The sequence below is a fragment of the Urocitellus parryii genome, chromosome 1 (genome assembly GCF_045843805.1).
Source record: "Urocitellus parryii isolate mUroPar1 chromosome 1, mUroPar1.hap1, whole genome shotgun sequence".
NCBI classification, from domain to species: Eukaryota; Metazoa; Chordata; class Mammalia; order Rodentia; family Sciuridae; genus Urocitellus; species Urocitellus parryii.
Genome location: NC_135531.1, coordinates 136,479,690 through 136,492,985, shown reverse-complemented (window position 1 = coordinate 136,492,985; position 13,296 = coordinate 136,479,690). Strand labels below are relative to the sequence as shown.

General features: G+C 36.3%; 1 protein-coding gene across 2 annotated transcripts in view; it reads left to right on the top strand.

Moving 5' to 3' along the window:
- The window catches only part of Hspa4 (heat shock protein family A (Hsp70) member 4), a 46,280-nt gene that overhangs the window by 11,841 nt on the left and 21,143 nt on the right, over window positions 1-13,296 (top strand). The window contains exons 2-7 of one of the 2 annotated variants that reach the window (XM_026400110.2): window positions 147-204; window positions 2,352-2,492; window positions 4,489-4,611; window positions 7,030-7,129; window positions 7,911-8,044; window positions 9,371-9,615. In XM_026400110.2, the coding sequence (XP_026255895.1) occupies window positions 147-204; window positions 2,352-2,492; window positions 4,489-4,611; window positions 7,030-7,129; window positions 7,911-8,044; window positions 9,371-9,615 (801 nt within the window). The remainder of the gene's footprint in view (window positions 1-146; window positions 205-2,351; window positions 2,493-4,488; window positions 4,612-7,029; window positions 7,130-7,910; window positions 8,045-9,370; window positions 9,616-13,296) is intronic. The other variant, XM_026400111.2, reaches the window with a different exon arrangement.

Below are 13,296 nucleotides of genomic sequence, written 5' to 3'. Positions count from 1 at the left end.
TAGAAAAGTCAAAAATCATAGACATAATATGTACTGTTTATTAAGATATATGGCTTTTTAGGTGAGATTCAGAAATCTTGCCTGCTGTGGTTTTGGATGTAATATTGCAGTAAATTTGATTCTTAAATGTTTGTTTTATCTTCTAGGGCTTGTATTTCCTTTGGTCCTAAGAATCGTTCAATTGGAGCAGCAGCTAAAAGCCAGGTAGAGTTTTTCCTAAAATGACCTATTTCTCTGGTTTGTCTATCCATTAGTTCGGCAGCTAGAATCTAGACCCTAGCTATATAGCTGACAAAAACAGACCTGATTTCGGTTCCCGTATACTTGAGTGGGAGGCAGATAACTTTAATTAACAATAGTAGTATAATATGGTCAATATAAACTGCTTAGGTGTATTTTTACTCACATTTTGTTTAAAGCAAGGCTTGTTTGATTCGTGATATTTTAAGTGCTCCTTGAAGTATGTCTTTGTTCGGCCTTTCTACTTGTATTTAAGGTCATCGTTGCTCTTGTAATCAAGTTTTCTAAAGGAAGGAAAATATGGCTCTAGAAACATTAAAGGATTTGACTTCAGTCCTTGAAACATTAGACCCTTTAGAGCAGCAAACCCCCAAGAATTTCATAATTCTGAATGTCTAAAGTATCTGTAAAATGGAGTTGCATGTTTGATTTTGTTCTGGAGCAACATGTAAAGTGAGTAACTCCCCTTTTGGACCAGACAGGACCTAAAATTTAGGATCCTAAGAATGATTCTTGATCAGTTGGTTTTTAATTAAATTGGGTGTTTTATACACTTATTTGTAGAATGGTTAAGATATTTTAGGTGGCAGTAGATAGCAAATATAGTGCTATTTTCAAATTTTTTTTCCTAAAATTCCAGTGACTTCTTCCTATTTTTAAACCTGTTTTCATTATTGAGAATAGTTATTGTATTAAACTGAAAGTCCAATTCTAGGTTAACACAGTTACTGTGATATAGTTTCTTTTTGGCAGCTTTCTCAAGCAGAGCCTAACATGGGCAGCCTTACTTGTTTTACAAAAGAACTGTGTGTGCCCTTTGACATAACTGATGCAAAAGAATTCTGTAATATCTCCTGTGAAGGACGTCTTACATCTTCAGTGTTGGGAGGAGAAGCTAGTAAATCTCAAGCACAAGTTCATTCTGGTATTTTAAAAATGTCTTTGCCAGCATTTTTCCCCTATAAGTTATAGTTTAGTTTAGAATTAGAAACTGTAGATATATGAAGTGTGTGCCTTACCACTGAACTACATCCCTAGCTTCATGGTTAGTATTTTAATGTGACTGGGCATCGGTAGTGCTCTCCTGTAATCCCAGCTGCTTGGGAGGCTGAAGCAGTAGAATTGCGAGTTCAAAGCCAGCCTCAGCAAAAATGAGGTGCTAAGCAACTCAGTGAGAACCTGTCTCTAAATAAGATATAAAATAGGGCTAGGGATGTGGCTCAGTGGTTGAGTGCCCATGAGTTCATCTTGTTACCCGCCCCCCCCCCCCAAAAAAAAATGTGTATACTTTCTAATCTCATAAATGTGCTTTCCCTGTAAGAAAGTGTACAGCATAGTATATGTCTTTTCAGTTGTCTTACTTCTTGTATGATAAGACTCATTGTGTGGTTGTGCCTTAATTTGTTTTGCCATTTTCCTGCTTTTACAGGAGCATACAGGCTGTTTTCCAGTCTTTTGCCTGTTGTTTACTTATTTAATTTTGACAGAAGAAAAAATACTTATTTCTTTTTTAATCCTAAAACTCTGATTCCACAAAAAGGCCATTACTTTTCAGCTTTTTGCCAATTATAAGTAATATTTTCCCTGTATTCCAGTATCCTTTTCCATTAATCTTTCTGTACTTTGTGTAATATTTTTTCTTTACAGAACTTTTTTTTAAACTAGAATTTCTGGATTAGTATATATTGTTGAGTTTGTACCTAGAAAGTTTGAACCACTTTTAAAAAATAACAATTATTTTAAAAACCTGAAAAAAAAAAGAAAGTTTGAACCACAAACTTTGGACCATTTTGAAAAACTAATATTTATTTTATGTAAATGTTTATTAGAAGTTTAAGAACAGAAAATATTTTCAAAATGTAGTGACCTGACATCATGGAGGAGCAGGAAGAGCAAGAAAAGCTGGATTCTGACTTCAGCCCTTCCACCAGGAGACCCATGTGCCTTTCTTGTCCTTCATTTCATATGTTAATGGCCTCTGTTGAGAAAGGTTGAGTGTCTGAAGAAAACTGAAACAAAGAAGAAAAAACTTTATGAAGTTAAAATGATTGTTGAAAATTAAAAAAAGTAATTAATAGTAGTTTTCTGTATTTTGATCTTCTTTTTCTTAGATAATTTCCAACGCAAAGAACACAGTCCAAGGATTTAAAAGATTTCATGGCCGAGCATTCTCTGATCCGTTTGTCGAGGCAGAAAAATCCAGCCTTGCGTATGATATTGTACAGTTGTCCTCTGGATTAACGGGTATAAAGGTAAGGTTCTCAAAATAATACCTCATGATTAAAAAGCAGTATTTTATCAGCTGAGTGTATATATCAATACCTTTCTAATATAAATTGTATTAAAAATGCTTAGGAAGTGGCTGGGGCTGTGGCTCAGTGGTAGTGCACTTGCCTGGCATGTGTGAGGCACTGGGTTCGATTCTCAGCATTGCATATAAATAAATTTTAAAAAAAGATCTATTAACAACTAAAAAAAATTAAAAAAATGCTTAGGAAAAACTTTTGCTGATAAGATCATTTGACATTTTTGAACGATCTGGATTTTGGTTGGAAGACACTGGTGATGCTGTTAATATGCGTTGGAGACCTGGGTAATGATGGTTTGAAGTTAACACAGCTGTTGCTCTTTGTCCTGCTCACTGAGGCAGTAGACTTTATAGTGGGATTTTTAGGAAATGGCTTGTGGAAGAGCAAGCAAAATAATCAATATTTTTAAAGTTATTAATCAAGTAGGTGGTCATAATCTTGATGATGGGAGTTAGGTTGGAAAGAGTTTTTTTTTGGGGGGGGATGATTTTGGTCTTTATCTCTGGGACAAGTAGAGAAGTCTTTTTGTGGAGCAGAATTGAACAAAACGGGAAAGACTAGGAGATGAGTAGGGTAGACACAGCTGCCTCTTGTATTCAGAGGTAGAGTACAGTTGAGTTTTTCAGGCATTGAGTTTAGAGAGATAATTGGTATTTGAGATGCCTCAGTTGAAGAAATAAGAATCATGAGAAAAGCCTTGAAAGTGAAGAGATGGTGAGAAATGTGAAAACAAGATAGTTGTGCTATTGTAGCTGAGAATTTAGTCAAGTTTAGAAGTGAAAAATTAAAGAATGTTCACTGGGTTTACTTAGGATATCTGTGGCAACAATCTCAGGACAGCTTGAATGGCATAGCAGGGAATGAAACTGGGGTGCAAAAGAGAGAAAAAGGTAAAAAAGGGAGATGATGAAATGAGGACTATTTACCAATAAGAAATAGGATGACTGTTGGCAGCTTGAGTTACAAACATTGTAAGAAGTCAGAGGAGGAAAGAGACTAAGAAAATCTGGAGTACCTTGTCTAAGGGGGAGGAGTTGACTAAGAATTCAGCTTACAGGATAGAAAAGGGGCAATTTAGAAAGGGCTCAGTGAGAGGACATTTCCCCCATCTTTGTTGTTCACTGGCGTGAGTAAATGTTAGATTCAAAACCATGATCAGGTTTTTTTTTTTTTTTTGGATGATGCTGGGGATTGAACCCAGGGCATTGTGCAATGTGAGAAAAGCACCCTACCCAACTGAGCTATATTTCCAGCACTCCCATGGTCTGTCTTGATCCAGCTGGGGAGTAAAGAGAAGATGTCATTCAAGCTTGAGTTGGGGTAGCATCTAAAAAAAAGACAGCAACATTTTCTGTTGGAATTATAATTGGGAAGTATGGGCATGTGGGATGTATTATTCTGGGCATTAATCTAGGGTATGGCTTTATTTTGAAACTGAAACAAAACAAAAAACTCTTGTTGATTAGTTATTCTTTAATTCAGCCAGTGTTTACTATGGGTGTCCAGCTGTTGGGGCAAATTAGATAAAAACCATTTCTTTAGATTAGGTTGGATCATAACTGGGGAGATGAATAATAAGCTAATTACAGTAAACAAAGTAAAACACACACAATATGCCAGATGGCAAAGTAGTTCCCACTACCAGCCCTCTCTCCTGGAGGGGCAGTGTGGGTCATGGTGAGCTATACCACTTTGCTTCTGCATGGGTAATTGTCTTAGGTTTTGTTTTTTCCATTGGGGCCTTCCATTTTCAAGTGTCATGTTTGGAAAGCATGTTTATAAGCTAAAGTTGTCTTCAGGTTTGCAAAATTTAGCTTTCTTCAGTTCCCTTTTGAGATAGTGTTCCGTGGATAATGTGAGGCATTGTTCGTTTTAGATTGTTAGGACTAGGACATGAGGAAATACAGCAAATCTAGATTCTTTTGTTGTTTTCTTTCAGGTGACATATATGGAAGAAGAGCGGAATTTTACCACTGAGCAGGTGACTGCCATGCTTTTGTCCAAATTGAAGGAGACAGCAGAGAGTGTTCTTAAGAAGCCTGTTGTTGACTGTGTTGTTTCGGTAAGTTTGATTCTTAATATGATTTTAGGAACTTGAATCAAAAAGCAAAGAGAAGAATGCTGTTAATTGCAAGTAAAATTGTTTCTGTCTCCATTGTAATGATAATTTAAAAAACTCAACTAATTTTCATTTTCTTAAGTATTTTTTTCTGCCTTCTAGCTCTTGCTTATTTCTTCTCCATTGTTCTACCTATTTAAATCTTGTCTATTCTTTAGGGTTTGTCTCAACCCACTTTGATTTCTTTTTCAGTACCTATTATAGTGTCTAGCACAGAGTAGCTGCTTGTTGGAATTGATTGTCTTCAAATATAAATGGCTTTTTCCTCTATTTTTGTTTATTTCTGTATCTAGCACTAAATATAAGGCAGCAGTAAATTTCATCTTGTCTTTCCATTTCCCTGTTTAGGTGTTTTCCCATTTTCCTGTTTAGGTGTAAGCTTGGGTACTTGCAGCTTTGTGCTTGCATTGTGGTGGAGTCCTAGAGGCTATTGAAATATGAGTGGCTATGTTGGCTTTGTCACTGAGTCTACTTATTTGATACTTTGACTCTGGCTTTTGTCTCAGTGTTGGTACACTGATTGGTAAAAAAAGGACTGGTAGGTTTGTTGTCTGGTAAATTCCTTGGTCCTTGGTTATCTAGTAAAGTAGAATTGACATTTGTCAGCAACAGTTGAATTATAGCTATGTACCACAATTCTGGGGATGCAGAGAAGACTAAAAATGCTATAAGAGCTAAGGTACAATGACTCTGATTGCCTAATGGCTGGTAGCAGACATTGTATTTCTTAGATACTTCACCTTTCCACAGCTCTCCATTGTTCGCTCTGATTTGTCTGCATTTCTCTATTTAGTGCCCTTAACTTAGATCCTGAATTATACTGAAGTAAAATTTACATAAAATAATGGAATGCCTGAGTGGCTCTTTTCAGTATTGGGGAATGGTTTAAAAGATGGTATGTTAGCTGGGTGGGGTGGTGCATGCCTGTAATCCCAGAGGCTTGGGGAGGCTGAGACAGGAGGATAGCGAGTTCAGAGCCAGCCTCAGCAATTTAGTAAGGAGACCTTGTCTCTAAAATACAAAAAAGGGTTGGGGATGTGGCTCAGTGGTTAAGTGACCCTGAGTTCAATCCCTGGTACCAAATAAACAAAAACTAAAAGATGGTATGTTAAGTCCTGTTTGGAGATATTTAAGACCACACTGAATTTTAGTGATTTGCAAGGAAGATTCACAGAATATAGCATAGAGTTTATTCACACTTTATTACAACAAAATGATACAAGGCAAAATCACAAAGGGAAAGGATACATGAGGTAACTTCTAAAGGAAACTAGGCACAAATTTTCAAAAGTCAGAATGCACTCATTTGCCAACGAGGTTTAACAACATGTATGAAGTGTCCTTTACCAGGAAAATTTTGTCTCGAGTTCTATAAGTCTAGTTCCCTTTTTTTGGTGTGGGTTGGGTTGGGGGGATAGGATGGTGGTCAGTCACATAGATTCCCAGAACAACAAAAGATGGTCAGTATAAACTACTTTGTATAAACAATTCAGGCATAGTGAGGCACACTTAATCAGCTAGGGAAATTTTTCTGTCAATTTAGGGAACTATTTATTTATTTATTTATAAAAAATACTTATTTTTAGTTGTTGTTGGACACAATATTTTTATTTTTATGTGGTGCTGAGGATCGAACCCAAGGCCTTGCATGTGCTAGGCGAGTGCTCTACCACTGAGCCACAATCCCAGCTCTTAGGGAACTATTTATTAATCAAGTTCTTAGATGCCAGTTGAGTTCTTATTTGCCAGGCAGGGGCCTTTATATTAAAGTAGCTTCTGTTGTAGTTGGGTGTGTTAGCACATTCCCGATCCCATTTGCAAGGCTAAGGCAGGAAGATTGCAAGTTTAAGCATCTTAGTGAGAACATGTCTCAGTATAAAACATTTTGGGAGCTGGGGATATGGCTTAGTGGTAGAGTGCCCCTGGGTTCTTTTCTCAGTACTGCCAAAACCAAATAGCACAAACAATAAAACCTCTGCTCTTGTTGTGGTCTGTTAGGTAACACAGGTAATGGCAATACATTTTTTTAGTATTGGGGATTGAACTCAAGAGTTACTTAACCACTGAGCTACATCCCCAGGATTTTTTATTTTTCATCTTGAGACAGGACTCTCTAAGTTGCTTGGAGACTCTCTAATTGGGGAGATGGCTTTGCACTTGAAATCCTCCTGCTTAATCCTCCTGAGCCACTGGGATTATGGCAATAAATTTGTGCCAATACTACTTTGAATTCTTTTTCTTACTGGTTTGACATACTTTAATCATATACAGAATGAATTCCTGTAAGCATATGAGGTGTTCTTGGATATTACTAGCTAAAATGAGGTTTGCCATATAGCAAGCTTCTAAATTTTGTTGTAGGTTCCTTGTTTCTATACTGATGCAGAAAGACGATCAGTGATGGATGCGACACAGATTGCGGGTCTTAATTGCCTGAGATTAATGAATGAAACTACTGCAGGTAAGTAAGGGACTATTAATTTTTTTTTATTAGTTTAATTTTAGAAGTAGGGAAATCTTAAAACCCTACAATTTCTTGCTGTGTATGCTTGGAGTGCTGCCATCCTCTTTTTTTTTAAAAATATTTTTTTAGTTATAGTTGGACATGATACCTTTATTTTACTTATTTATGTGGTGCTGAGGATTGAACCCAACGCCTCGATGTGTTAGGCGAGTACCCTACCACTAAGCCACAACCCCAGTCCCTGCCATTCTGTTTTATCACCTGTGTGTCATAGTGTTTTTGTATATTATGTCAGCTGTGAAGACTTCATCTGACCAGTATCTTTTCTGTACTGATAAAATACACACTGTGATATTTGATCATGTACTTGTTTGAAAAGGAATACACTTATCGTGTGCATTTGGTTTCATGTTTTCTTTCTCTTTGAGTTGTGGACTGGTGGTCAGAAAAGTGGGCATGAAGCAGCATCTCCAGGACTGGACACATGGGAATGTTAACCTGGAATCAGTAGAAGGGGTTGAGGAAAAGTAATGTTTGGAGAGTTGGGAAGTTGGTTTGGGGAATTTGCTGAAGTCAAACTAAAGGAACCCTAACTGATTGTTAGCATTTAACTCTTTGAATTTGTTACTTCTTATGAATACATTATATGATTTATATAAAGAATTGGATTCTATCTAATGAAGTCCCATTCATGATATATAAAACTTGTTTATTCCTGCTTAAATGAATTTTATTGTTTAGACAATACCATTATGTTGAATTTATTTTTCTTGTGTAGTTGCTCTTGCATATGGAATCTATAAGCAAGATCTTCCTGCCTTAGAAGAGAAACCAAGAAATGTAGTTTTTGTAGACATGGGGCATTCTGCTTATCAAGTTTCTGTATGTGCATTTAATAGAGGAAAACTGAAAGTAAGTATATTTTTGCCAGAAGACTATATTAAAAATATGGTAATAATACATTTTTGAGAGATTAACTGAAATAAGTGGGTAAATAATTTTGTTTCACTAATTTAAACTTTCTATGAGCCATATGAACCGGAAACTCAAGGTATCTGTAGTATTATATCCCCCAAAATTTATCGTGAGTTGGCATGGTGAGAAGTAAAGAAAATAGACCTTGAGGGAAAAGCTCTTAAGAGCGCTGAGTCTTATTTTTCTAACCTTTTAAAACAAAACAGTGCAGACTTGTTGAAGTTCTTCTTCTTCTTCTTCTTTTTTAAATTTTTTAGTTGTAAATGGATCTTTTATTTATGTATTTATATGTAGTGCTGAGGATGGAATCCTGGGCCTCACATTTACCAGGCAAGTGCTGTACTACTGAGCTACAACTCCAGCCCCTAGAATTCTTTTCAACATGAATTCTCTTGCGTTTTACACTGGGGATTGAGGCAATGGTAAAGGTGCACTCTTCTTGCTCTTGAGGCTTTTGAGTGTTCTGGAGGTAGGGTAGGGGAACTAGAACTTGGATGCCAAAAGAAACTAGACTAACACTGGTTTCTGGAAAGCTTAAAGCTCTGGAAAAAGCACTTTTGTGCACATAGAATTGTAGAAGTGTTAACGGCGAGTGGGAGTCAGAGGGTGATCATATTCACGTTTGATTTTTGCTCCTTTATGGTAGTTCCACAATAAAGAATAAAATGTACAGAAAGAAGTATGTGTATGACATTAGTGTGTTTGGTGTTGTAATGCATATTGGGAGTCAGATGGTCATAGAGGGGAGGGTATGGGTTTTGAAATCAAGATTTGATTTTGAATTCTACTTTTACCACTCTGGTAATTTTGTAACCTGCAGATTATCTCAACTAGATTTCTGAAGCATACTCTGTAATTATAATGTCTATTTTAAAAATTTTTTTGGGGTACCAGGGATTGAACTCAGGAGCATTTGACCACTGAACCACATCCTTAGCCCTATTTTGTATTTTATTAGAGACATGGTCTCACTGAGTTGCTTAGCGCCTTGCTAAAGTGCCGAGGCTGGCTTTGAACTTGTGATCCTCCTGTCTCTGCCTCCCTAGCCGCTGGAATTACAGGCGTGTGCCACTGTGCCCGGCCTATAATGTCTGTTTTTCATAGTGTAGTTTTAATAAGGATTAAGTGACATACACATTATCTCTTTTTAATCATAGCATATACATTACTGCTTGTTTTTTTTTTAAACTGACTGAATATACATCATGATAAACTTTAAAATTGATTGGTAAATTGTTGGATTAATTATCTTCTTTTTCTAAGGTTTTGGCCACAGCATTTGACACAACACTGGGAGGCAGAAAATTTGATGAGGTGTTAGTAAATCACTTCTGTGAAGAATTTGGGAAGAAATACAAACTAGACATAAAGTCTAAAATTCGTGCATTATTACGACTGTCTCAAGAGTGTGAGAAACTGAAGAAATTGATGAGTGCAAATGCTTCAGACCTCCCTTTGAGCATTGAATGTTTCATGAATGATGTTGATGTATCTGGAACTATGAATAGGTAATAATATTAATATTGATATTAAACTGAATTGTGATATTTTCCCCTCTCACTTATATTAACTATTTTTAATAGTTGTTGAAATTGTGGTTGTTAATATGACAGACTTTGGTTCTGTGGGTTAAAATTTTAGGCCATTTGGAACCTTTTTATGTAAAGGTTTTTCTAGTAAGAGAGTGTAGTGGTTTTGTTCTGATCAATTAAATATTCTAGGAAGTCAGTTCTTATGTGTGCATTATACATGAATTATTTGTTTTCATTAAACTAGGGCAAAGTCCTTTAATGTAGAATTAAATTTAGTTTAGCCATTAATTAAGAAATTGGTCTTTTTTGGGGCTGGGGCTCAGCGGTAGAGCGCTCGTCTAGCACGTGTGAGATGCTGGGTTCAATCCTCAGCACTACATAAAATAAATAAATAAAAGATAATGTGTCCAACTACAACTAAAAAAAAAATTGGTCTTTTTGAGTGGTTTAGGATCATTCAAGGGCAACAGCCTGCTTTTTTTTTTTTTTGTAAAGTACTGCAGTTTTGGGTAATTGACATTTAGAGCTATTCTCAGAAATACTCAGTGTTATTGTTTCCTGGTTGTGTTGCTTGGATGATGGGAGTGAGATGTTTTTTTGGCTTGAACTCTAGCCATATAATTCAGGCAAGACTCATGGCTTCTTTGGGTAAGTGTGTCTGAGCAGTTCTTAAAACATTGAGATGGCATTTATTGTTGAGCAGTATTCATATTTGTACTCACCCCTTTCTCCTTCTTAAGTGATTGAGCAGTAGCCCTCCCTTCCCTGTGTGTGTGTGTGTGTGTGTGTGTGTGTGTGTATGCATGCATGCATGCATGCGTGGGGCTGGAGGCCAATGTATGCTGGCTTTTAAAAGCTGGTTGTACCATGCACTGTTAGAACACAGAGATTTTATGTACTCTGTTTTAAGCCTTCATTTAAATCTTTTATGTTCACCACTGTTTTTATTTTTGAAGTTAATAAAACTAGATTATTTCTTATACTATTTCTTCTAATTAACTTTTTCTTCATTTAAACAAATATTGAGGTAATAGTTATACCAAAAAGTTATTTATTTTTTATTTTAGGAATTAAATCCAGGTGTACTTAACCATTGAGCCATATCCCCAACCCTTTTTATTTTTTATTTAGAGACAGGGTCCTGAATAGTTGCTTAGGGCCTTACTAGGTTGCTGAGGCTGGCTTTGAACTTCTGATGCTCCTGCTTCAGCCTCCCAAGCCATTTTACACATCATAAAATTTTGAAATGAGTATTTTAAAATGAACAATTCAGTAGTATTTATTTTTTTTAGAGAGAGAATTTTTTAATATTTATTTTTTAATTTTTGGCGGACACAACATCTTTGTATGTGGTGCTGAGGATGGAACCCCGGGCTGCACGCATGCCAGGCGAGCGCCCTACCGCTTGAGCCACACCCCCAGCCCCAATTCAGTAGTATTTAAAAAAATGTTTTTTTTTTTTTTTAGTTGTTGATGGACCTTTATTTATTTATATGTGGTCCCGAGAATCGAACCCAGTGCCTCATACATGCTAAGCAAGCGCTCTGCCACTGAGCCACAACCCCAGCCCAGTTCTGAAGTATTTAACACAATTCATAATGTATAGTCACTTATATGGGGTGAAAAAACCATTTCATCCCCAAATAAAACGCTGTACTTCTTTATCAGTGGACCCTGACAACCACCACTCTGCTTTCTCTTTGGATCTGCTTTTTCTGGATATTTTGATAAATGAGATCTTATAATGTGTTTGACTTCTTTAACTTTGCATAATGCTTTTGAGGTTGATCCACATTGTAGCTGTATGTGTATCAGCAGCTCATTGCTTGCTTGCTTATTGATTGATTGATTGATTGATTGGTACTGGGGATTGAACTCAGGGGCACTCAACCACTGAGCCACCAGCCCTATTTTGTATTTTATTTAGAGACAAGGTCTCACTGAGTTGCTTATCCCCTTGCTTTTGCTGAGGCTGGCTTTGAACTTGCAATCCTCCTATCTCAGCCTCCCAAGCCAATGGGATTATAGGTGTGTACCACTGTGCCTGACCATTGCTTACTTTTTGACAAATGATATTATATTGTATGCATATGCCACATTTATATTTACATTTCTCAATTGAGGGGTATTTGTTTCCACCTTAGCTGTAGTGATAAGTAAGTACTGTGTGCATTTGTGAGCCATATTTGAAATATGTTGTCAGTGCTTTTGGGCATATACCTGTGACTGGAATTGCTGGTTTATATGCAGTTCTTTTTTCTTCTTGGTACCAGGGATTGAACCCAGAGGCGCTTAACCACTGAGCCGCATCCCCAGTCCTTTTTTTTTTTTTAGATATTTGTGGACTCAATGTCTTCATATGTTACTTTATGTGGTACTGAGGATTGAACCCAGGGCCTGACAGGTGCTAGGCAAGCACTCTACCACTGAACTACAATTCCAGCCCCATTTGTTCTTTTTTACCGAGATGCTTATTTTTTTTTTCCCTTAAAAGTCTAAATATTTTTAGTATGATATGTTTAGGTGTTCGCTGTTTTGGATTAGTTTTTGCTAGGTATATGAGTTTCTTTTTTAGTAGTTTCAGAACTTAAAAATTTAAATATAATTGTTTTTTAGTTAAGTTTTCTTGAATTACATTGACTATTCTGTTTTCATGCTATGGTTTTATTCTTTGGAAACTCATATATAATTATATTGGATTGTCCTTGTTTGTCTTCTGTGTTTGTCATTCTCTATTCAATCATTATCTATTCTTGTCATTATCTACTGGGGTTGTTTGCTCTTAACTACCTGGTTGGTGTCATGTCCCCACCCAGTGCCTTTTGGGGGCAGTTCAAAGGATTGAACCCAGGCCTTAAGCATATTGCAAATGCTCTGCCAGCCCTAGTTAGTTTTTATTTCTGATATGTTATTTGTTTCTAATTTTTTCTAATTCTGATTTGTTGTTTCATTTCCTGTATCTTTTTTAATTGAAATAGAATTCACATGCCATAAAACTCACCATTTTAAAGTGTAAAATTTAGTGGTGTTTAGGATATACAGAAGATTGTTCACCTGTGGTCACTATCTAATTATGGAAAGTTTTTGTCACCTCCAAACAGAAACCCTGTACCCACATTAGTGGTCACTCTAAATTCCTCTTTGAGGCAACTACCAATGAACTTGTTGTCACTGTATTTTTTTTTTTTTTAGTATTTATTTTTTAGTTTTAGGTGGACACGGTATCTTTATTTTTTATTTTTATGTGGTGCTGAGGATCGAATCCAGTGCCTCATGCATGCTAGGCAAGCATTCTACCACTCAGCCACAACCCCAGCCCATTCTATTCTTTTTACTCATTTTTAGGTGAAATAAGTATTTCTCAACCTTTAGAAAGGCATTGTGAAATGCATTTTTTTAAAAAATTTCACTGCTCCAGAGCATGTTTTCGTGAAATATTTAAAAAATGTAGCTTTTTTAACTTTCCGAGATCTGTTTCCTCTTATATCTTTCTTTGTAGTTAACTGCTGTTCTCAATTTGCATTTTCTTACCAGCAGTTTTTCCTCAGTGTAATCCTTTTGTCTTTGATGGGACTTTTTGCTATCCCTGTGTACCTTAACAAGGCCTTTTATACTTTTCCTTTGGAGTGCAAGCCCTACCTGATTATGTCTGCTATT